Raw genomic sequence first — 24,283 nt, 5'->3', positions numbered from 1 at the left:
AGATGGAAAAGACCATTTACAGCCAATACAGGCAATTTGCCATGGGATATATATGGTTTTAAAGCTTTTTAACAGTTATAGCGCCACCTATGGTCCGATCTCCATAAAATTGTTTACTGTGACCTCAAATTGAACCCATACACATGTGTACTGAGTTTGGTGAAGATATCTCATTTACTTCTTGAGTTATAGCCATTTGAGTAAAATAGGCTCCTCCCACAACGATTTGCCACATTCTAGAATTATTTAATATGATTCTAGCATGATTTACTATCATATACCATGTTCCAGAATGATTTATTAGGATTCTAGCATGATTTACCTTGATACACCTCATTTCAGTATTATTTACTATGATTTACAATGTTTCTAGCATGATTAACCACATTACTAGCAATTATGTGAAGTGTCAGTGCAAATGAGGTGATGAACACTGACAAAATATTATTGTGTTATAATAGTTAGTTATATACGTGATTTTTAGTGTGTGTCCAAGTATGAATGCAAAAGCACATGTAAAAGCTCCAAAACTCTGGAATAGCCTTCCTGATACTGTTCGTTGCTCAGACTCGCTCTCCCAGTTTAAAACTAGATTAAAGTCGCATCTCTTCAGCCAGGCATTCATATAATATTTTTAATCTTACAGTTCAAATTACAATCCGGCCTCTAGTTAATAAACGCCAGAGGAGAACTGGCCCCCGACTGAGCCTGGGTTCTCCCAAGGTTTTTTTTTTCTCCATTGGGTCACCTGATGGAGTTTTAGGACACTATTAGGTCACTTGATGGAGTTTTTCGGTTCCTTGCCACTGTTGCCTTTGGCTTGCTCAGTTGGGGATATTCTGGGGATATCTAATTTGATTTTATCAATAAATTCCACTAGAAACAAACCTTGTTGTATTATTTTAATTTAATACTGTGAAGCTGCTTTGATACAATCTGTATTGTGAAAAGCGCTATACAAATATACTTGACTTGACTTGACTTGACTTAAAATATTTCATTATTGAGTAGAATGGCCAGCAGAGGGCACTAGAAGACCACTTATTGGCTCACTTTCACTTTAAACCAGTTTTCTGCACTAAAGCAAACCAGTTTTTCCATGTTAACTCAATGCATGCTTACACACACACACACACACACACACACACACACACATACACACACAGTTTAGTTAACCATGATTTACCATGATATACCACGTTCTAGTATTATTTACCAGGAGATAAACGACAATCTAGTATTATTTACTTTGATTTACCATGTTTCTAGCCTGATTTATCACATTACTAGCAATTATTTGAAGTGTCAGTGCAAATAAAGTGATTAACACTGACAAAATATGATTGTGTTATAAAAGTTATTGCTATATAAGTGATTTTTTTAGTGTGTATTCAAGTATGAATGCAAGCACATGTTGAAATATTTCATTAATAAGTAGAATGGCCAGCAGAGGGCAGTAGAAGACCACTTATTGGCTCACTTTCACTTTAAACCAGTTTTCTGCACTAAAGCAAACCAGTTTATCCATGTTAACTCAATGCATGCTTACACACACACACACACACACACACACACACACACACACACACACACACACACACACACACACACACACACACACACAGACACACACACACAGCATAGTTAACCATGATTTACCATGATTTACCACATTACTAGCAATTATTTGAAGTGTCAGTGCAAATAAAGTGATTAACACTGACAAAATATGATTGTGTTATAATAGTTATTGCTATATAAGTGATTTTTAGTGTGTATTCAAGTATAAATGCAAGCACATGTGGAAAAATTTAATTAATAAGTAGAATGGCCAGCAGAGGGCAGTAGAAGACCACTTATTGGCTCACTTTCACTTTAAACCTCATGATTTTGACCAGTTTTCTGCACTAAAGCAAACCAGTGTTTCCATGTTAACTCAATAATGCATACTTGCTACATATGCTACACACAATAATGCTACACACACACACACACACACACACACACACACACACACACACACACACACAAATGTTTTAGTGATATTGGTGTCACATTCACCTTCATCACATTCACCTTCTGTCTTCATCACATTCACTATCTGTCGTCATCACCTGCACCTGCTCCTCATCACCCTCCTCATCATCACCTGCTCCTCATCATCATAACCGTCACCTGTTGTCCTTGTCTTGATCTGTGTATTTAAGTTCCCCTCTCATCCATTATCATTGTCGGTTATTGTTTGTGCACTAGCACTCTGTTATGTTTGTTTTCATGTTGGAAAATAAAACCTTTGTTATATTTGTACCACACACACACACACACACACACACACACACACACACACACACACACACACCATCATTTATCATGATTTACCATGGCTGATACCAATACCAATATGAGAAAATGACTATTTTAAACAGCGGGGGGCAGTAAAATACCACTTATTGGCTTAACATGCCATTAATTCATATCATTTTCACCTTTTTAACTGTTATAGAGGCAAATTTTGTCCGATCTGTCTGAAAATTTTCATGCTTGTTCAGGGTGATATTTCACACGTTCTGACTTGTTTTTAAGAAGGTCTGAGCATTGATTAAAGAGATATAGGCTTTCGGGGACACTTGGTAAAGGCCAGATTTTGAAGTGAACCTATTATAGCTATCCAAATGAAGTAGTTCAACTTTTTCTGACAATTATTGATCTAGTGAGTCCAGAGAATTGTATTGCACTAGTTTTGAACATTATGATATGAAAATTATATGATCAGAGATGGAAAAGACCATTTACAGCCAATACAGGCAGTTTACCATAGGAAATATATGATTTTAAAGCTTTTTAACAGTTATAGCGCCACCTATCGTCCGATCTCCATAGAATTTTTCATGCTTGTTAATGATGTTATGTCACATATGCTGACCACTTTTTGTGAAGTTCTGAGTTTTTATTTAGGATTTATAGGCTTTTTAATGTATTTTGACACGCCCATTTTATAAATGACCCTATTAGAGCCATCCAAATGCAAAAGTTCAACTTTTTTTTGATAGTTTTTGATCTAGAGAGTCCAGAGAATTGTCCTAGACTGGTCTGGTTCCGATCGGGCGAAAAACCTAGGACTAGTTCGCAAAAGTAGGTTTTTAACATGTTTGCGAATATTTAATGAACGGTTTGATTGACAGCAATGGTTCTTGAGGCAAAGTTGTTCAGGATGAGGAGATCTATCAAATGATATGCATATTGTGTGGATATTTGTAACACCACGTGATTACAGAGCCATAAAACTCGTTAGCGCCAACTAGTGGCCGATTTCTTTCAAAATTCTTACAGACCTCTAGGGCCTTGAGTCGAACATGCCCATCGAGTTTCGTTCCGATCGGCCTCCGTTAACCTTGTCTAATAGGTGCTCAAATTTCATTGGCCGATGGCGGCCATGTTTTTTGAGATACGCCAATGTCCTCATACACATACATGGCACCTTGGACCAAGACACTGCATACCAATTTTCAAGTCAATCGGACTAACGGTCAGGTGGTTATAGCCTGTTTTATGTTTTTTTCATGTTATAGCGCCACCATGTGGCCAATCGCCGCGGTTTTTTTACTGTGACCTCAGATTGACCTCTTACACATGTGTACCAAGTTTGGTGAAGATACCTCATTTACTTCTGGAGTTATAGCCATTTTAGTAAAATAGGCCCTGCCCACGACGTACGTTTTGGCGCCCCTTAGCGTCCGTGAATCGAAATTTCAACTTTTTTTCGATAGTTTTTGATATTCAGACTCAAGAGAACATTTCTGCACTGGATTGGTTCCGATCGGGCGAAAAACCTAGGACTAGTTCGCAAAAGTAGGTTTTTGACAAAATTCAAAATGGCGGAAAATCTATCATGGCGGAAATGAAATCGGAGATATACGTTTTGTTCGTCAGGCGTCCAGCTTTCCAATGATATAAGACACTTGAGTCTACGACATACGGTCTAGTAGTTATGAGCAGTTTTGCGCTTTTGGTTGCTATAGCGCCACCTATGGGCCAATCGGGGTCATACTTTTATAGGTTCTCCCCAAATTGAGGACTACCATTTGGCCAAGTTTCAAGGTTCCAGCTCTTACGGTTTGGTCTGCACGATGCGTTTAAGGGGAAAATAATAATAATAATAATAATAATAATAAAAATCAGTACAATTACAATAGGGTTTCAGCACTTCGTGCTTGAACCCCTAATAATCCTACCGAAAACAATAGGGCCTTCGCCCTTTCAGGGCTTGGGCCCTAATAATAATAATAATCCTACCGAAAACAATAGGGCTCTTCGCCCTTTCAGGGCTTGGGCCCTAATAATCCTTACGAAAACAATAGGGCCTCCGCCCTTTCAGGGCTTGGGCCCTAATAATCCTACCGAAAACAATAGGGCCTTCGCCCTTTCAGGGCTTGGGCCCTAATAATAATCCTACCGAAAACAATAGGGCCTTCGCCCTTTCAGGGCTTGGGCCCTAATAATAATAATAATCCTACCGAAAACAATAGGGCCTTCGCCCTTTCAGGGCTTGGGCCCTAATAATCCTACCGAAAACAATAGGGCTCTTCGCCCTTTCAGGGCTTGGGCCCTAATAATCCTTACGAAAACAATAGGGCCTCCGCCCTTTCAGGGCTTGGGCCCTAATAATCCTACCGAAAACAATAGGGCCTTCGCCCTTTCAGGGCTTGGGCCCTAATAATAATCCTTACGAAAACAATAGGGCCTTCGCCCTTTCAGGGCTTGGGCCCTAATAATCCTAACGAAAACAATAGGGCCTTCGCCCTTTCAGGGCTTGGGCCCTAATAATAATAATCCTTACGAAAACAATAGGGCCTTCGCCCTTTCAGGGCTTGGGCCCTAATAATAATAATAATCCTACCGAAAACAATAGGGCCTTCGCCCTTTCAGGGCTTGGGCCCTAATTAGTCCTTCTGGTTTGACAAAAAAGTAATAACTGGTTCCCACATCTTATCGAATTTTGCAGGGTTCCTGGAAATGGAGTCTCTGATTCTTTCAAGATGTAACGTAGAAGTGAGTCCAGTTAGCCAGTCAGAAAAGAGGGGTCTAGTATTTTTCTTCCACAAAAGCAAGATAACTTTCTTAGCTACAATCACACCATATTGAACGGGTAACTGTACCTTTGGCCTAAGAGCCTGCAATGAGTCTGACCAACCAAGAATTGCTGTGAATGGGTCAGGAAGTAAAGCACAATTGTAGACTTTGGCAAAAAACTGAAAAATTTCTATCCAAAAACTCTGAATTTGTGCACAGAAGCAAAAAAGATGTCCCAGAGTACCTCAGCAGCTTTACACTTTACACGCATATAGGAGAGACAGAAGAATAGAATTTACTAAGCTTTGTTTTAGAGTAGTGAAGTCTATGTAATACCTTGTAATGAATAAGTTGGTGTCTTGAATTTATAGAACAAGAATAAATGGATGAAAGACATTTGTCCCAAACAGTCTCAGAAACCTGAATCCCTAGATCTTCTTCCCAAGCCTTTTTCAAATGAAGTGAAGTCTGTATTATCTTTAAAAGCATTAACAAAAAGGGATGTTATGCCCTTAGCATCAGGAGAGTTAGAAAATAAATCAAATATTTTACATTCTAAAGGCAAAATTTCAAAGTGAGTAATATTTGTACGAACAAAGTTCCTGACTTGAAGATATCTGAAAAAGTGAAAAGAGGGAAGGTCAAATCTTTCGCTGAGCTGAGAAAAGGAGGGAAATGTATTATTAATATACAAATCTTTCATACTGAGAATTCCTTTACCTTGCCATTCCCTAAAAACTTTATCTGTAAGGGAGGGTTTGAACGCATGATTATAACAGATAGGAGTAAACAGGGAAGTACTTGGTAGCTTAATTACCTTTCTGATCTGATACCATATTTTGATTGAGTTGTTAAGGATTAAATTAGTTTTGGGAACTTCTTTACTAGGCAAAGGTGCCGAAAAAAGTTGAGCAGAAAGAGATGAGTGGATGACATTTTGTTCTATCGCTAGCCAAGAGGGGGTGTCTATTTGAACAATGCCTGGAAAAGAATCCCACCAACACATTAATGTTCTGCAGTTCGCTGCCCAGTAATAATGACGAAAGATGGGCAAACCCAAACCCCCCAAGCATTTTGGTTTATACATGTGGGTTTTGGATATACAAGCAACTTTATAGCCCCAGATGAAAGGCATAATTATTGAATCAAGAGTTCTGAAGAATGATTTGGGTAAAAAAAAGGGCAAATTTAGAAAGAGATATAAAAATCTAGGAAGGATCACCATTTTAATTGCATTAATGCGGCCGATCATTGAAATAGGGAGTGATCTCCATCTTTCTATGTCCTTCATTAGGTAGTCTAGTAAAGCAAAAACATTTAATTGAACTAAATCCTTAGGATTCTTAGGGACCACCACACCGAGATATTTTATCTTGTCTAAAGTGATTTTAAATGGGAGGCTCTTTTAAAAAACTGGATCTATATTATCGCTGACGGGCATAAGTTCACTTTTTTGCCAGTTAACAGAATAACTAGAGAAGCTACTAAATGAGTTTAATAAATTCAACAGAGGAGGAACAGAGCGCTCAGGGTCTGAAAGGTACAAAAGAACATCGTCAGCATAAAGAGATATGATATGATCAACCTGACCTATACTTAAGGGTGGAATCTGTGGATGAAGTCTAATGGCTATTGCCAAAGGTTCTATGGCAATGGCAAACAGCAGGGGTGAAAGTGGACACCCCTGTCGAGTACCCCATGCAGCTCAAATTGCGGTGATCTATTGAGATTAGTTAACACTGATGCACAGGGATGGTGATACAACATGCTGACCCAGGAAGAAAACCTATCGCCTAAATTAAATTCACCTTCGCCTGTAATTCCATTCAACTTGATCAAAAGCTTTTTCTGCATCTAATGCGATAATTGCCAATTTAGAGTGGAAATTTAGCTTAGAATAGATTATATTTAGGAAACGTCTAACATTAAAAAAGGGATAAAGTCTTTTTGGGATAAAGCCAACTTGGTCAGGATGAATAATAGTTGAAATACATTTGTTTAATCTTCTTGCCAAAATTTTAGTGAACACTTTTAAATCCGTATTGAGAAGAGAAATTGGACGAAAAGACACATCAGTCTCATCCTTGCCTTTCTTAAAGGAGAACTCCGGTCAATTTTAACATTGAGCTCATATTTTTGTAAATTTGGAGTGCTGTCAGTACAGAGAACAACGACAAAAATCGGTGTTGCCTACACCGTGTTATCCTCTTTTTTAAATTTGCACCCTGTTGACTTAAATGGGGCAAGTTTTAAACCTGCTTTTAGCCTCTTAACATCCTTGATGTGTCATTACAAGTGCCCAGCCATGTGAGTGATTCCTTCAGAGTGAACACAGTAGTCGATTGTCGAGTTCACGCACGTGATCATAGGTAACTAAGCAACACCATATATTGGTATATACACTCACCTAAAGGATTATTAGGAACACCATACTAATACTGTGTTTGACCCCCTTTCGCCTTCAGAACTGCCTTAATTCTACGTGGCATTGATTCAACAAGGTGCTGAAAGCATTCTTTAGAAATGTTGGCCCATATTGATAGGATAGCATCTTGCAGTTGATGGAGATTTGTGGGATGCACATCCAGGGCACGAAGCTCCCGTTCCACCACATCCCAAAGATGCTCTATTGGGTTGAGATCTGGTGACTGTGGGGGCCATTTTAGTACAGTGAACTCATTGTCATGTTCAAGAAACCAATTTGAAATGATTCAAGCTTTGTGACATGGTGCATTATCCTGCTGGAAGTAGCCATCAGAGGATAGGTACATGATGGTCATAAAGGGATGGACATGGTCAGAAACAATGCTCAGGTAGGCCGTGGCATTTAAACGATGCCCAATTGGCACTAAGGGGCCTAAAGTGTTCCAAGAAAACATCCCCCACACCATTACACCACCACCACCAGCCTGCACAGTGGTAATAAGGCATGATGGATCCATGTTCTCATTCTGTTTACGCCAAATTCTGACTCTACCATCTGAATGTCTAAACAGAAATCGAGACTCATCAGACCAGGCAAAATTTTTCCAGTCTTCAACTGTCCAATTTTGGTGAGCTCGTGCAAATTGTAGCCTCTTTTTCCTATTTGTAGTGGAGATGAGTGGTACCCGGTGGGGTCTTCTGCTGTTGTAGCCCATCCGCCTCAAGGTTGTGCGTGTTGTGGCTTCACAAATGCTTTGCTGCATACCTCGGTTGTAACAAGTGGTTTTTCAGTCAAAGTTGCTCTTCTATCAGCTTGAATCAGTCGGCCCATTCTCCTCTGACCTCTAGCATCAACAAGGCATTTTCGCCCACAGGACTGCCGCATACTGGATGTTTTTCCCTTTTCACACCATTCTTTGTAAACCCTAGAAATGGTTGTGCGTGAAAATCCCAGTAACTGAGCAGATTGTGAAATACTCAGACCGGCCCGTCTGGCACCAACAACCATGCCACGCTCAAAATTGCTTATCACCTTTCTTTCCCATTCTGACATTCAGTTTGGAGTTCAGGAGATTGTCTTGACCAGGACCACACCCCTAAATGCATTGAAGCAACTGCCATGTGATTGGTTGATTAGATAATTGCATTAATGAGAAATTGAACAGGTGTTCCTAATAATCCTTTAGGTGAGTGTGTGTGTATACATGTATATATATATATATATATATATATATATTAGGGGTGTGACGAGATCTCGTGTTACGAGATCTCGCGAGATTAAAACGCGACGAGATTTCTCGTCGAGGTGAAACTTTGTCTCGTGAGTTGTTGTGATGTCAGCGTGATGGAGCGTGAGGGTGAAATTAGTATTGAAGATGCCCCTGCCACTTTTAAATCATTTGTGTGCCGGGCCAATCACACACACACTCCGCGCGCACACACACACACTCACTGTCCCTCGCTCACTCACTCACTCGCGCGCACACACACACACACACACACACACACACACACACACACACACACACACACACACACGCTCACTCGCGCGCGCACACACGCACACTCACTGTTGCTCGCACTCTCACTCACTCGCGCACACTCAACCCGTCGTGGAGGACCGTTAAAATTAAACATGCTAGTCTTTCTGTTGTGATGTCCTGAAGCATCGCAGACGCGTAGGTTGTCGCCCACTATGACACACTATACGAAATGAAACGATCGAATCTTGCGTCCCGACGCCCGTTGTCCTTTACGAATCTCCACGAAACGGATCGTGTCAAAATCGCGCTAAAATAGTGTAATTTGAACCAGGCAGGTAATAAACATTTGACCTATCGCGCAAAGAACCTATTAAAGCACTAAGACATGGGAACAGTATAGCTAACATTCACATATCACAAGTCATATCGACATCGCAATATTAAACAATGTTAGATTAGATTTCTCATGTGAAATCGTACAGGGGAGAAGCCAGACGGTAGAGTTTATAGCAAAACATTTTGCAGTGTTTGCATGTCCTTTACTGCATAGAATTCATTAAAATAGAAGTAAAATAACATTCATTACAAGTTGATTTCAAAATGCACCTAAATTGTTTTGCATTTTGTGATTTTCAGTTGAATAAAAGACTATTTTCCATTCATACATTTCATCATTGAGGATTTCTTAAAAATTGTGTAAAAATCTCGTCTTGTCTCGTTCTCGTGAACCCAATCTCGTGTCTCGTCTCGTGGAGTAAGCGTCTCGTCACACCCCTAAAATATATATACACATATATATATATATATATATACACATATACACATACACACATACACACATACATATACATATACATATACATACATACATACATACATACATACATACATACATACAACCCCAAATCAGAAAAAGTTGGGACACTGTACAAATTGTGAGTAAAAAAGGAATGGAATAATTTACAAATCTCATAAACTTATATTTTATTCACAATAGAATATAGATAACATATCAAATGTTGAAAGTGAGACATTTTGAAATGTCATGCCAAATATTGGCTCATTTTGGATTTTATGAGAGCTACACATTCCAAAAAAGTTGGGACAGGTAGCAATAAGAGGCCGGAAAAGTTAAATGTACATATAAGGAACAGCTGGAGGACCAATTTGCAACTTATTAGGTCAATTGGCAACATGATTGGGTATAAAAAGAGCCTCTCAGAGTGGCAGTGTCTCTCAGAAGTCAAGATGGGCAGAGGATCACCAATTCCCCCAATGCTGCGGCGAAAAATAGTGGCGCAATATCAGAAAGGAGTTTCTCAGAGAAAAATTGCAAAGAGTTTGAAGTTATCATCATCTACAGTGCATAATATCATCCAAAGATTCAGAGAATCTGGAACAGACTCTGTGCGTAAGGGTCTAAGTGCCTTAGACGGCACTGCATCACATACAGGAATGCTACTGTAATGGAAATCACAACATGGGCTCAGGAATACTTCCAGAAAACATTGTCGGTGAACACAATCCACCGTGCCATTCGCCGTTGCCGGCTAAAACTCTATGGGTCAAAAAAGAAGCAATATCTAAACAGGATCCAGAAGCGCAGGCATTTTCTCTGGGCCAAGGCTCATTTAAAATGGACTGTGGCAAAGTGGAAAACTGTTCTGTGGTCAGATGAATCAAAATTTGAAGTTCTTTTTGGAAAACTGGGACACCATGTCATCCGGACTAAAGAGGACAAGGACAACCCAAGTTGTTATCAGCGCTAGGTTCAGAAGCCTGCATCTCTGATGGTATGGGGTTGCATGAGTGCGTGCGTGTGGCATAGGCAGCTTACACATCTGGAAAGGCACCATCAATGCTAAAAAGGTATATCCAAGTTCTAGAACAACATATGCTCCCATCCAGATGTCGTCTCTTTCAGGGAAGACCTTACATTTTCCAACATGACAATGCCAGACCACATACTGCATCAATTACAATATCATGGCTGCGTAGAAGGATCCGGGTACTTAAATGGCCAAGCCTGCAGTCCAGATCTTTCACCCATAGAAACATTTGGTGCATCATAAAGAGGAAGATGCGGCAAAGAAGACCTAAGACAGTTGAGCAACTAGAAGCCTGTATTAGACAAGAATGGGACAACATTCCTATTCCTAAACTTGAGCAACTTGTCTCCTCAGTCCCCAGACGTTTGCAGACTTATAAAAAGAAGAGGGGGTGCCACACAGTGGTAAAAATGGCCTTGTCTCAACTTTTTTGAGATGTGTTGATGCCATGAAATTTAAAATCAACTTATTATTCCCTTAAAGTGATACGTTTTCTCAGTTTAAACATTTGATATGTCATCTATGTTGTATTCTGAATAAAATATTGAAATTTGAAACTTCCACATCATTGCATTCTGTTTTTATTCACAATTTGTACAGTGTCCCAACTTTTTCTGATTTGGGGTTGTGTGTGAGGAAAATAAGTATTTGAACACCCTGCTATTTTGCAAGTTCTCCCACTTGGAAATCATGGAGGGGTCTGAAATTGTCATCGTAGGTGCATGTCCACTGTGAGAGACATAATCTAAAAAAAAAAATCCAGAAATCACAATGTATGATTTAACTATTTATTTGTATGATACAGCTGCAAATAAGTATTTGAACACCCGAGAAAATCAATGTTAGTATTTGGTACAGTAGCCTTTGTTTGCAATTACAGAGGTCAAACGTTTCCTGTAGTTTTTCACCAGGTTTGCACACACTGCAGGAGGGATTTTGGCCCACTCCTCCACATAGATCTTCTTTAGATCAGTCAGGTTTCTGGGCTGTCGCTGAGAAACACGCAGTTTGAGCTCCCTCCAAAGATTCTCTATTGGGTTTAGGTCTGGAGACTGGCTAGGCCACGCCAGAACCTTGATATGCTTCTTACAGAGCCACTCCTTGGTTATCCTGGCTGTGTGCTTCGGGTCATTGTCATGTTGGAAGACCCAGCCTCGACCCATCTTCAATGCTCTAACTGAGGGAAGGAGGTTGTTCCCCAAAATCTCGCAATACATGGCCCCGGTCATCCTCTCCTTAATACAGTGCAGTCGCCCTGTCCCATGTGCAGAAAAACACCCCCAAAGCATGATGCTACCACCCCCATGCTTCACAGTAGGGATGGTGTTCTTGGGATGGTACTCATCATTCTTCTTCCTCCAAACACGTTTAGTGGAATTATGACCAAAAAGTTCTATTTTGGTCTCATCTGACCACATGACTTTCTCCCATGACTCCTCTGGATCATCCAAATGGTCATTGGCAAACTTAAGACTAGGGCTGTACTCAACCAAAGAAAATCTTGGTCGACTGAAGTCCTGAAATTTTCGACTAAAAATCGACTAAAAATGACGTTAGAAAAAAAAAAAAACTTTAAATTAGATGCGCACTGTGCGCAGTACTTGGTAGCCTTGTTGTCCGCCTAAATGAATTATAAATAAACATAAACAACTAGTAGGCTGTATATTAAATCGTTTTTGACCTAATTTTTTTGCACTGAAATGAGTCTGACACTTGAGTCTGTCAGCTCTGACAGCGCTGCATCACGTGCACCTGCGCAATATCATAGCTTGATTTCCGAAAATAGTACTATGTTGTCAACTAGTGATATCATCACAAGAACTGTTGAGGAATATGCAACATAATTTAGACAATTATTTTTGTCATATGTTATAATAAGTTATAACTGTCAGACACTATCATTTCACCGTGCATGTCCTCGCACCGAGCGAGGCTGAACATGAGCTCAGCTTCGCAGCTGAGACACGAATAGACTATTAACTTAAAGCTTTTACTCTTAATAAACACAAAAGGCACGTCCACTTTAATAAAAAAAGAATATTTATTAAACAAACCAGATCAAGAGCAGAAACGAAATAAAGTGCATAACTGAAAAATAAAGCATCCTAGGCTCAAAACTAACACAACCAACAGCACAGCGCAATTGCGCATTAGGCTCCAAATAAAAAATAAAAAAGTTAGGTTATCACACTAAAACATTGAAATATGCAAATTCTGGTATGTTCATATAGCCTACTCAAAACACACAGGGCAAGCTAACGCAGACAAGTGAGCTTACCACTTTTAGATGATATGTCATGTTTGTCGTCGAGCTGTGGAAAACTTGCTTGCAAACTTTGCATTCAACCTTTTTCCTGTTATCAATTTTAACAAAATGCTGCCACACTGTCGATTTCTTTGTTGTTGACATGTTAGAAGAGGACTGACTATTAAACGCTCTCACAATTAAATCAATAATATTCAGCATCAAACCTTCTACGCTCTACGCTCTCTCTTGGGTTGGGCTAATCCAAAAAAGGTGAAAACAAGGGGGGTGTTTTGAAGATAGACTGTTACAGTGAAACAAGGGTACTCTGAAAACACCCCCATTAGCAGTTAGTGCTTTCCACCTAATGAAATGAGCGCGCCTCAGCGCGGCAAAACTGATGAAATAAACGCGGCAGAAAATCGACCAATCAGAATTTTGGTCGAACCAGAACGTATCGACCAATTAATCGACTAATCGACTAGGACAGTACAGCCCTACTTAAGACGGGCCTTGACATGTGCTGGTTTAAGCAGGAGAACCTTCCGTGCCATGCATGATTTCAAACCATGACGTCTTAGTGTATTACCAACAGTAACCTTGGAAACGGTGGTCCCAGCTCTTTTCAGGTCATTGACCAGCTCCTCCCGTGTAGTTCTGGGCTGATTTCTCACCTTTCTTAGGATCATTGAGACCCCACGAGGTGAGATCTTGCATGGAGCCCCAGTCCGAGGGAGATTGACAGTCATGTTTAGCTTCTTCCATTTTCTAATGATTGCTCCAACAGTGGACCTTTTTTCACCAAGCTGCTTGGCAATTTCCCCGTAGCCCTTTCCAGCCTTGTGGAGGTGTACAATTTTGTCTCTAGTGTCTTTGGACAGCTCTTTGGTCTTGGCCATGTTAGTAGTTGGATTCTTACTGATTGTATGGGGTGGACAGGTGTCTTTATGCAGCTAACGACCTCAAACAGGTGCATCTAATTTAGGATAATAAATGGAGTGGAGGTGGACATTTTAAAGGCAGACTAACAGGTCTTTGAGGGTCAGAATTCTAGCTGATAGACAGGTGTTCAAATACTTATTTGCAGCTGTATCATACAAATAAATAGTTAAAAAATCATATATTGTGATTTCTGGATTTTTTTTTTTAGATTATGTCTCTCACAGTGGACATGCACCTACGATGACAATTTCAGACCCCTCCATGATTTCCAAGTGGGAGAACTTGCTAAATAGCAGGGTGTTCAAATACTTATTTTCCTCACTGTATATATAGTCTTTTTGTATAATATGTTTAATATGTTTACAGAGGTGTTTACAAGTTCTAGTTTTATGAGTGTTGTAGTGTATTGTTGTAATGTTTAACCCTTTTTTCTAGTTTAGAGCCTAATAACATCTGGCAAAGGGACTACCAATGAAAACTAGCCTTCGGGCTAATTTGGGTACATTTACATTTATGAATGTTAATTAATGTACACTGTCCCTTTTCTAAATAAAAAATAAAATTTATAACATATTGGGGGATTTTTTTTTTTTAAAAGTATGCAGATCTAGCAGTTTTTAAATACCTCCACGAGTCTTATCACCAATAATCATAATGACATTCTCAAGTGGTTTGAGCACCATATGGTTCCGGAAACTAAGACTATAGCCATTTTTTCATAGTGTTTACTGGTAAATTACTGTTAAGAGATCATGTGTGAACAGGACCTTTTCAAAAATACCGGTAAAACGATTCTGGCAATTTACCAGTATAAGTTGTAACATTACCAGTAAATTACCGGTATGATGTTGTGTGTGAACAAAGAATGAAGAATACAGCTATGAGCATGTAAAAGGCCCGAACCACTGATCTATATAGAGAATATACAGATCAGTGGTCAGAACGCGCTGACGTAAGAAGTCTACTTTGGGCCAATCATAAAGTTCTTATGGAGATGCGAGCTGCGAGACACGTTGCAACGTCAAAAATGCCGTCCATCTAGCACATATTTACATAGAAAAACTATTAAAAAGCAGCTTACCTTATTGTAAATAGTGCGGAGAAAAACACAAATGGTTAATTGTTATTATAGAGTCTAAGATTACATTCCCACAATATTTGTCTTATTTTGTCATTTTGTTTGCATTTGTTGACAGAGTCAGAGAAACAGAGTCGTTTGATGGCACTACTGGAAAGGCTCCATGGCAAACACAATTCAACCCGGTCCTGGCAGGAGACCAGCAAAGTGGTGCGGCAGGCAATGGTAAGACCCTCTGATAGAAGAGCTTCTTGGAGAATCATAGCATATATCTGTTCACAGTTTTATAAATGTTGGTCATTTTTTATTAACATTGTTTTTTTTTTTACATCCATTTGTCTGTTTTATTGTCTTTTCAGGAAAAGCGTGGGGTCATTAATACAGCTGGAAACCCACTGCTGCTCAACTGTTTAGAGACACTGCAAAGGGCACAAAAAGGTGCATTTAATCAATACATTTCAATGTAGATTTAGTGCAAATATATTTATCACCAATACCGATTCGCAGGTTTATGTGCTTTATAACTGAAATGCAGAACTGATATTTATTGCTTTGTTTGTTTTTGACAATTAAAACAGCATTTTACTGAACAAACTGATTTGCTCAAAACTGATTTGACACTCCCTCCTGGCATACAAAAAAAATGTCTACATCAATAAATAGAGTCGTCTAAAAGAGTGCAAAAAAAGTGCATTGTCACTAATGTCTTTTTTAAATAAAAGATTTGATCAGTAAACAATCAGGTAACAAAAAGCATGTCAAAATTATTCTAACAAAAAAAAAAAAAAAAGCGCATACAACATTCTACACCGCTGAATAAATTTTTTTTTGCTAATATAGTGTAGTTTAGTGCTCCCAGTTACATCTTTTTATTTATAACAATACGCAAAATAAATTTACAAAGTCTAATGTTTTCAAAATGAAGAACATAAATAAAATATAGCTGCAAGCAGCGATGACAGGCCCAAGCCCTGGTGCCACCGCCACCCCGGTGGCTTTAGGGCAACTGTGCACGACGGGCAATATGAATTTTAACCCAGTAAATGTAAAAAACAATATCAAAGTCGTCTTAATATGCCACATTTACTGCAGTGGCTGGTGCCACTATGACAGTGAGCCACAACAGCCACATCCATGAGATCATAAAAGTTTAGATGAATTTCATGTCATTGGATTTCTATTAACCTAATTTTTTCATTATTTTTGTATTTCTGTTAACCTAATTATTAAACTAATTATACAAAACTATATTGTCAGTGCCCTACAAATGAACTGGTTCTATGCATTTTATTTTTTCATAAAAAAAAAGAAAAAAAAGACAAGGCCTAAGAGATGTCTTATCCTTTAATGCAGGCCAAAGCACACACAGCAATGAATGGGTTAAACTCTTCTCAGAGTGTAATTCGCTCCGTGCACAATATGGCGACCGTTGACGTTCGAACTTGAGTGTGTGGGCCAGTACTTCCGGTGAAAACTTCCGGTGATCTGACAGCGAGAGCGGGAGACCGCGAGATAGATATTTCTCTGTCAAATTGCCTTTTGAATGGGAGTGCTTGGGGCAATTCTATGATAGCATCAAAAATCGCAGTTTTTGAAACTCTAAGAAGGCTCAACACAACATGAAACTTTGCTCGAAGTATCATCTGGGGCTCTTCACATAACCTCGAGCATTGAGAACATTGTTTGTGTACACAGAGTTTACTAAAAAGAAAGATTTTTAACAACTCACTGTAGCTGTATCCGCCGGCATTTTGACAGTCAAAAATAGTCGATCTCCGAATGTGAATGAACTGACTCTGAATTTTATTATTACTTGTTATATGAGCACCCTTTTTCAAATACAAGGTCAATATTGATTTTCACTAATGACAAAACAACATATCCGTGAATTTAATGGTTCTAAGCTTTAGGAGCTTTCCATCTTTACTCTCCTCCCTGTTACGTTGCATTCGGAGATCGACATTTATTTTCGGCTCATATTTACTGCTGTCTTTCAGCCGTTATGCTGTTTTCGTCACCTGAAATTTCAGTGCATCCCTACTAAAGGAGCTACAGCAATCTGTCACACGACATTAAAGGGTTAACTAAAATCCTTATTTTAGTTTTAACTCATTTGTGCCCAAATTTTTCTGAATGGTTTCATGCAAATAATCGTGTTAATAGTGTCCTATGTGAACATGTTCTGCATTTATTTTCCCCAGGTTTTTTTTTTCTTTCTTGAAAATCATATTTGAATGTGCGACAACTATAGTTGCCGGTGGGCAAATATGTTGTATGCACCCCCTCAATGTAAAATATGAATAGGAGGAGAACATTTGACATTTATCTCAAAATAACTGCTTTCAACAGATCAATCTTTATTCATAAACAAATTTATTATGTATGAAAGTCGAAGAACATTTGATGTAAACCCAAAAAACTGCATCTAGCTTATAATCTCTTGAATATGAAAACACAACAAACAACAAATCCATTTGCCTTAACCATTGTGCGCTGTTCAGGGTCTTTTTGACCCACATTTCTAACTTTCATTCTTGGGGATAATTTGACATGGTTTAGTGTAAGATTTTTGCCCATCTTTTGGAAAATGCTGTTTTAAAAGTAACAAATTATCACTTTAACCAGTAGATGGCTGCAGAACGATTTGCTATTTGACTAACTGAAAGACATCTTTTCACAAGTTTTTCCAGTTGTATTCATATCTACATATTATGAAATCACAATTATAATAATAAAAGTTTAGGCACTTTTTGTACTGGAAAAAAAAAATTCTGTTTTTCAGTAATGTTATATTATGATTAGAATCAAATTCATTTTATCAATGGACAAAATTCATCCTCAAAATCAGAAACAACACAGAACACACATAGACAGAAATGAATTGGCACACTTTAAATTTGTAGAATTATATGAAAAACAGATGTTTAAAATAAATGATAAACTCTAAAAACTCCAACTTTTCTCTTTGTAACATCCTGATCAGGTTTGGTTCTAATCATAATGTAACATTATTGAAAAACTAAATTTTTTTTCAGTACAAAAACTGCTAAACTTTGACAAAAAGTAACTTTTATTGTTATAATTGTGATATGTAGATATGAATCTACCTGGAAAAACTTGTGAAAAGAAGTCTTTTAGTTTGAAACTTTTAGTACATTAAGAGCTCTGCAGCCATCTACTGGTTAAAGGTATTTTTTTTTTTACTTTTAAAACTGCATTTTCCAAAATTTGGGCAAAAATCTTACACTAAACCTTGTCAAATTATCCATGTTATCCCCATGAATGAAAGTTAGAAATGTGGGTATTTTATAAGGCGAATTTTACATAATTTTCATTTCATTTTGTGGAGTAAAAATGTCCAAATGTGGAGTAAAAACATTAATAAACTGAGTAAAATTACATTTGTTTAATATATATATATATATATATATATATATATATATATATATATATATATATATATATATATATATATATATATATATATATATATATATATATATATAGTTACAAAATTACATTTTGTTGCCTGGGGTCTCTCCCAAACAGCCTGACTGTAAACCGCAAACGAACAGCGCACAAGGGTTAAAGTTGTGGAACATAGTGCAGAACAAAGTGCAGCCATAACAGGGCATTGTGTATCAAAAAGTTAAATGAAAATAAATAAATACAAATAAATAGAATTTAGAAAGAAAAAAATATATCTATATAACAAAACTTAAATTTATGAACAGTAGAGATGTCATTTAAAGGGTTAAGTTATGTTTATGCACTAAACAAGACCAATAACCTTGATTTATTAACCTATTAACACAGTATACCCCATTTTCCCATGATATATGTACTTACAAGGCATTTGCCCACCGGCAACTATAGTTGCCGCTTGGACTTTTGACTAAGTATACAAAAAACTATAGATCTCTTGTAAGATTTGTTTTGTTTGGATGATTCTAGAGACCTTCATGATTATGTAGATATATATATATGTCAACAAAAAATACTTATTAGTAACATGAAAATGACCTTTCTTTGGGAGGGTTTGCCTTCGCCATGCTTCCTGGAAGTAGGGCTAGGAAGTTGACAGCCTCATGTGACAGGGAGGAAGTGAATACCTTTTTTTTTTTCTTGAAATACTTTATTTAGTTGTTTGCTTGCATGTCATTGAGAAATAAAACATGGACAACATCTAGAAAAATACTTACAAAAGGAAAATGACAACTATGCATTGCGGCAACTATAGTTGCCGGTGGGCTTAATAGTTTTGGTAAATGGATAATTTGGTAATTAAACTTAAATAATATAAAATGAAAAAGAAAAAAACATTGATAAAAGATTGATCTTCAGATTTAGAAGTCAGTATCGAGATGGTTATAATATTGTGATGCATTGAAAAAAAACCCTGATTTTACCCACCCGTATTGTTGCTCACTGTTAGTTAGCTCACTGTTATGCATAAAATGTGTTAATGCCTTATTCTGTTAGGTTACTTTTTCTCTCACTATAAAATGTGTTTTAAATATATCATGACTATTTGATATAATTTTGAATATCAAATGATGTCCTGAATCTCCTGTTTCTCTGTTCCTTCTGCATCCCTCATCAGTATCTTCGTTGCCATCAATGACGGATCGTCTGGAGTCCATTGCTCGGCAAAACATGTGAGATAATATACTTTTTTTGTATACACATTTACTATGCCAAAAGTACTCAACCCCCTAATTTTTCCATGTCTGGTAGGCTTGATCACACTGCTGTTTATCATCACAGTGTTGTTTCCCATAGGTTGAGAATTTACTTGTGGTGGTAGGCAGGGCGAAGTGGTGCAGCGCTTATTGAGCGGGTTCAGAATAAACTAGTCAAACAAAGGTTTATGAACTCTATTTATTACAGAAAATACTCAGCATCATTAACAAATAATTTAGAAATTCATATTATGCATAAATTTATATTTATAAAATTATACTACGAGGAACAAATATTTTCATAACGAATTCTTCCAAAACTATTTACAAAGTTGACAGTTTCTGTCTGAGCAATTTTTCTCTGCTTTGAAAAAAAAAAAAAAAATGTTGTAAGGCCTGCCTATGCATAAGGGCAGGTCCGTTTATACTAATCCTTAAGCATGCAGCAAGGTGCTCTCCTTGAAGTTTATTTTGCATGTCAGTTTTTTATCTGAAATAGAAACAAACTTGCATAACCATTTGGGAAAATAGCACAATAGAAAATTAACTGACAATTTTCTAATTGTGCTTTCCTGCATTATGGTTTAAAATCACTTACCCTGCTCATTGCTGAGAAGTCTTGCTCACAATTTAATATTGTTTAAGGCCATTTCACGATTTCAGTCTATATATTGTTTAGTCTATGTTCTTTAAAGGAACACTCCACCGTTTTTGAAATAGGGCTTATTCATATTCTTTCATACATTTAGATAAGTGGGTAAATGCATTTTTGTCTCAGTGCATGCATTGTTTTAGTTTGACAGGGTCGGCGCTAGCTTAGCTTAGCACAATGAATGGAATCCTTTGTTGCCAGCTAGCATGTCCTGAGTAAAAGTGATAAAAAATAAAAAAACCCCACGTAATTACTTCTTGTGGCCTGCGTATTCACAACGAGTACAAATAGCGATGCAGATTAACACTAGGCGATTTCTTAGGCAGATATTGACTTGGGACTATATTATGGGGAAGCACAGGCGAAGCACGGCTACTTAGGCGAAGCACTGCTACTTGGGCGCAGACATATCACGCAACACATGAAATCCCACGACTTCTGTCAACATACCGGTGTGCAAGGAGTCAAAACACAGAAGAACAACACGCATGATCTGCACCGAGTGTCTTCGCTTTTGGATTGTTTATTTTGAGAAGTTACAGCTACAGTTACAGCAAACATGGTAATTATCTGCGTAGCAAAAGGTTGTGAGAACAAGCAAAGGACATACACAAATGTAATGTTTCACAGAATTCCATCGAATGTGGAACTGAGAAATAAATGGCTAGCTGCTCTGGAGATCTGTACTTCAACGCCTCTTTACAAAATCAAACAGTATCGTGTTTGCAAAGAGCATTTTGCACCGGAGGACTAAGTTACTTTGAAAAAATGGAATATGGGCCCAGAAAGACGGTACTACGTCTGAAACATACGGCTGTCCCCATCCCATCTATTTTCAAAGCACAGGCAGAACAAAGTGCACATGTAAGTTGTCTTTTATTACTCTTCCTTATGTTAATCTGTGTCTTTATTCGGTTGTAAGATAGATGCTGAGAAGCTGTATATAGACTACGGTTCAAATAACGTTAGCCTCCTCTAGTATAACCTCATGTTGAATTCAACCTGTTTAGCATGAACAACCAAACTAAAATAAAAATCGCTTTTATCGTTACCTGTAAAATGAAATGACTGAGGGCTAAGTTAGCTATATTTCTCTCACCGAGTTAGGCTCAGGAGTTTTAGTATAACTACTATGAGGAGAAGGCTACAAGCAGTTTACTATACATGTGTCATGTTTAAAATAATCACTTACTCTGTGGACAGCTGTCCATTTGGTCCATTCGGCGTGGGGCGTTTTTTCCAGTTCACTTTATCACACCGGAAAAAAAAAATCGAGTACTGCCGGATGGATCAGCACCGTGAAATCCTCGGTAGCTGTGACACAACTGCGGGCACGCTCATCTTGATCTGACACGTTGAGCCTGGTTATCGATGGCAGTAACTTGTCCCACTCGCCACAGCACAGACACTATATTTCAGTTGGCATATTCCCCCACATTCACACCACCAGTTCGTGTTGGCTCTCATCCTCACGTCCTCGGGCTGTTGAGCGATCGCAACCTCCGCCTGTCGTTCTATTTCCACTCATTTTCTGTAAACTCTTGTATATAGGTATGGTTCTGGCTCACACAAAATCAGCCATGTTCATTGCCATTCATGTACTGTAGGGAAAATAGCCAGGCAGCTACTATTCACACCGGTATGTTGACGGAAGTCGTGGGATTTCATGTGTTGCGTGATATGTCTGCGCCCAAGTAGCAGTGCTTCGCCTAAGTAGCCGTGCTTCGCCTGTGCTTCCCCATAATATAGTCCCAAGTCAATATCTGCCTAAGAAATCACATAGTGTTAATCTGCATCTCTATTTGTACTCGTTGTGAATACGCAGGCCACAAGAAGTAATTACGTGGGTTTTTTTTTTTTTTTTGATCACTTTTACTCAGGACATGCTAGCTGGCAACAAAGGATTCCATTCATTGTGCTAAGCTAAGCTAGCGCCGACCCTGTCAAACTAAAACAATGCATGCACTGAGACAAAAATGCATTTACCCACTTATCTAAATGTATGAAAGAATGTGAATAAGCCCTATTTCAAAAAACGGTGGAGTGTTCCTTTAAATGGATATCATATAGATCAGTGGTTGTCACTCTTAGAGTGGCGTGCGCCCTAAGGCTTTTAACATCCCTCTGCAGTCACACCTTTTTCAGTAAGGGACAATATTTGCCCCTTTAAATCGATTTTTCCAGTGCATTTTTTACCTTTTCAAATACCTTTATAAAATAAATAATGCTTTAAATAAAAAAATGTTCAATAGAGAAATATGCAATGATGGTAAAATCAAAGTGATGCTTTTAAATTTTAAATTAAAACCGCCAGTAGGTGGCGACAAGTCACGGTCTTTATGAGTGAGTCATCGAGTCATTCATTCATTCAGTAACGAAGCAAGTGGTGTTGTGGCAAATTCAAAGTTCTTTTTGGTTCAGGTCTCAAAGAAGTTATTAAGTTATAGCAAATTTGAAGTCCTTGGTTCAGGTCTCAAAGAAGTTTCTCAGAGCCGAGGTTCCAGGTCAGAAGAATTAACTTTATTGACAAGCAACAAAGTGAGAAGCCAGCTGGTCATCTGAGGTTACAATGGCCAGTGTTCATGTCTTATACTTTTTCTATATCTATCCCTTCTTCTATATCTATCCTTTCTTCTTTGTCACTCCTTGTGGCCTTGCCACCATTAAAAACATCTCTCCCTAGACCTTCTTCTATTGGTGGAACATCTCAAAAAACATGTTTTTCTGCCAGCGCATCCCAGCACCTGCATTTACAGACTTTTTGGGTACTTTTCCATTCTCTTATCCTTGTAACTGGGTACTTTTCCATTCTCTTATCCTTGTGACCCATTTTCTGCTTGGCATTACAGTATTCAGACTTTCACATGAGACAAGGGAAATTCTTCAACAGTGGCTGTAATTATGAATGAATAATTATGACCGCCGCTAGCGAAAGCGGTCATATAGGGATTGTCAAAGTTTTTTTTTTTGTTTTTTTTTCGTCATCTACTGAATTTTTCGTCAACGATACCAGGGACACCGAAACACCGGGGAACATGAAATTTGGTGGGCATGTAGCCCCACTAGACTTTTACGGAAAAATTTTGTTTGGTCCCCGGGGGCCACTCCCCCCCCGCGCTGGGCCCCCCCAAACCCAAAAAATTCAGTTTTTCCTAAATAACTACCTGAACCGTGGCACCGAGGATGAAGAAATTTTTATGGTATGTTGGTCTTAAGGGCCCACATCAACCTAGCCCATAATTGATTGTCAAAGTTTTTTTGTTTTTTTTTCCCGTCATCTACTGAATTTTTTCGTCAACGATACCAGGGACACCGAAACACCGGGGAACATGAAATTTGGTGGGCATGTAGCCCCACTAGACTTTTACGGAAAAATTTCGTTTGGTCCCCGGGGGCCACCCCCCCCCCCGCGCTGGGCCCCCCCAAACCCAAAAAATGCAGTTTTTCCTAAATAACTACCTGAACCGTGGCACCGAGGATGAAGAAATTTTTATGGTATGTTGCTCTTAAGGGCCCACATCAACCTAGCCCATAATCACTCATTTGTGATTTGCGCCCCTCCCATAAAAAATGAAAATGCAATATTATTCTGCTTTAATCGCCCCTATCTTCAGTTGAGATGTTCAGAACTGCACCATATTTCATGTGTATGATTAACTTGACATCCTCAGGGGGTATGCTAAGTTTCGTAGAATTTCATCCATGGGGGGGTATAAAATAAATTAATTTATGTGCACATTTAGTGACTGTACACTCATCGGCCTGTAGATGGTGGTGTTGAGCGAAGGGTTGCTGGTTTAGGATGATACTGTCACTAAGGTTGCCAACTGTCCCGAATTAGGCGGGACGTCCCGCATTTTGGACCTAATTTATTTGT

At 38.4% G+C, this 24,283-nt stretch overlaps 1 protein-coding gene across 1 annotated transcript in view; it reads left to right on the top strand.

Moving 5' to 3' along the window:
- Positions 1 to 24,283, top strand: part of med1 (mediator complex subunit 1) — a 174,084-nt gene that overhangs the window by 17,458 nt on the left and 132,343 nt on the right. Inside the window, exons 2-4 of the mRNA XM_084134395.1 lie at positions 15,191 to 15,297; positions 15,432 to 15,510; positions 19,676 to 19,730. Of these exons, the coding sequence (XP_083990521.1) occupies positions 15,191 to 15,297; positions 15,432 to 15,510; positions 19,676 to 19,730 (241 nt within the window). The remainder of the gene's footprint in view (positions 1 to 15,190; positions 15,298 to 15,431; positions 15,511 to 19,675; positions 19,731 to 24,283) is intronic.

Source organism: Abramis brama (genome assembly GCF_963993115.1).
Source record: "Abramis brama genome assembly, chromosome: 14".
In the NCBI taxonomy this organism is placed as follows: Eukaryota; Metazoa; Chordata; class Actinopteri; order Cypriniformes; family Leuciscidae; genus Abramis; species Abramis brama.
Note: the sequence above shows the minus strand (reverse complement) of the source record. Positions and strands in the feature narration are given on the sequence as shown.